The sequence below is a fragment of the Trichosurus vulpecula genome, chromosome 1, assembly GCF_011100635.1.
Source record: "Trichosurus vulpecula isolate mTriVul1 chromosome 1, mTriVul1.pri, whole genome shotgun sequence".
Lineage (NCBI taxonomy): Eukaryota > Metazoa > Chordata > Mammalia > Diprotodontia > Phalangeridae > Trichosurus > Trichosurus vulpecula.
The window spans coordinates 332189656-332191287 of NC_050573.1; the positions used below are offsets into that span (position 1 = coordinate 332189656).

The 1632-nt window shown below is 40.3% G+C and overlaps 1 protein-coding gene across 1 annotated transcript; it reads left to right on the forward strand.

Moving 5' to 3' along the window:
* Positions 1-553: 553 nt before the first annotated feature.
* Positions 554-1192, forward strand: LOC118831775 (NADH dehydrogenase [ubiquinone] 1 beta subcomplex subunit 8, mitochondrial-like). Its single transcript, XM_036739212.1, has one exon. The coding sequence runs from the start codon at positions 554-556 to the stop codon at positions 1091-1093; it is 540 nt and encodes a 179-aa protein (XP_036595107.1). The 3' UTR covers positions 1094-1192.
* Positions 1193-1632: the final 440 nt, after the last annotated feature.

The following is a 1632-nucleotide window of genomic DNA, read 5'->3' on the forward strand; positions in this document are numbered from 1 at the left end:
TATTTTCCAAATTAGTTCCATGATGTTATTTTATCAGATACCTATTTATATGTGTTAGAATAGTCTAAAATGTAACTCAAATCTTTTTATACTCTTTTTTCATTTTCAAAGTTGAGTATATGTAGAAGTCAATGAAGTCGCATTTGGGGGAACACAAATGGGGACATAATTTTCTATTTAAATGCCTTTACTGATTATTTAAGTTTATTCATATTTAAATAATCTTTATAATTTAAACTATTCAAATTAGACCACCTACAATGAGAATATACATTTGTCTCCAGCCAGTGGTGGGATTCAAATGAATTAACAACCTGTTCTCCATGGAACTGAGCTGAAGCACCACCCTTGCCACTGACGTGGCAGGTGCAAGCCCTGCACCTGCTAACAACTAGGTCACAGAACTCAACCTATAAGTAGGTACCAGTTCTACCTAACTGGTACAAACTGGCTAAATCCCACCACTGTCTCCAGCCATAAATTTAATTAAAATGAATGGAATATTTCAGATGATTTATTAATTCATCTGTTACTCTGTTCAAATTGTCAAAGAATGGGGGGAATCCGGTGGTTGGGGACGGCGGCTCGACGGGTGAACCCTCTGGGGGCCCGAGCAGCCTCGGGCCTCAGCAAGGACATGCTCCCGGGACCGTATCCCCGCACGCCGGAGGAGCGCGCCGCCGCCGCCAAGAAGTACAACATGCGAGTGGAAGACTACGAGCCCTACCCGGACGACGGCTTCGGGTACGGTGACTATCCCAAGCTTCCAGACCGCTCTCAGCATGAACGAGACCCATGGTATGACTGGGACCATTCAGAACTGAGGCTGAATTGGGGTGAACCGATGCACTTTGACTTTGATATGTACACTCGAAATCGTGTGGATACATCCCCCACACCTGTTTCCTGGAACACTATGTGTAAGCATTTCTCCAGCTTCTGCGGCTTCATGATGTTCATGTTCTGGTTAGGAGAGGTGTTCCCCTCCTATCGGCCTGTGGCTCCAAAGCAATATCCTTATAACAACCTGTACCTGGAGCAAGGAGGTGATCCCAGCGTAGAGCCAGAGCCAGTGGTACACTATGAAATCTGAAGGACCTAGCCTGAAGGGCCACTGACTTTCTCCTGTGCAAGCCTACTCGATCAGAAAGATTTAACCTTAATGAAATACCTAATGAAACTCAAAAAAAAATTGTCAAAGAATGTCAACGAGTTATTGTCATAAACTTTTTTTAATTTTGAAGCAAGTGTTTTGGAGTTAAAAAAGATGTGGGCTGAGAACTAGCAAACATGACTTCAATCAATCAATCAACTAAAATAATTTCTGTCTCCTAAATCATCACCACCATTAATTTCCCACCAATAACTATCACTATGACCCCAAATCAAAACAGAAAAAAAATAAAACAAAATTCTAATTCCTTCTTTGAGATAGTTACTTAAAACAATTTGGGAATTAATTTTCCCATTTATATAATATGGATTTGTACTACATGATCATCCACACCTAATATGCAAAACTTCTATAATTTATATGGTGAAATTACACCTATTTTTGTTGACCCAAGGGGAAAAGTGGACACTAAATCATAAAGTATTCAATAATATGTCAGAAAAGTCTAGTACTTTTCA

What these genes read in the sequence shown, in the direction of transcription:
- LOC118831775 (XM_036739212.1), top strand. Translation starts at nt 554, where the DNA reads ATGGGGGGAATCCGGTGGTTGGGGACGGCGGCTCGACGGGTGAACCCT.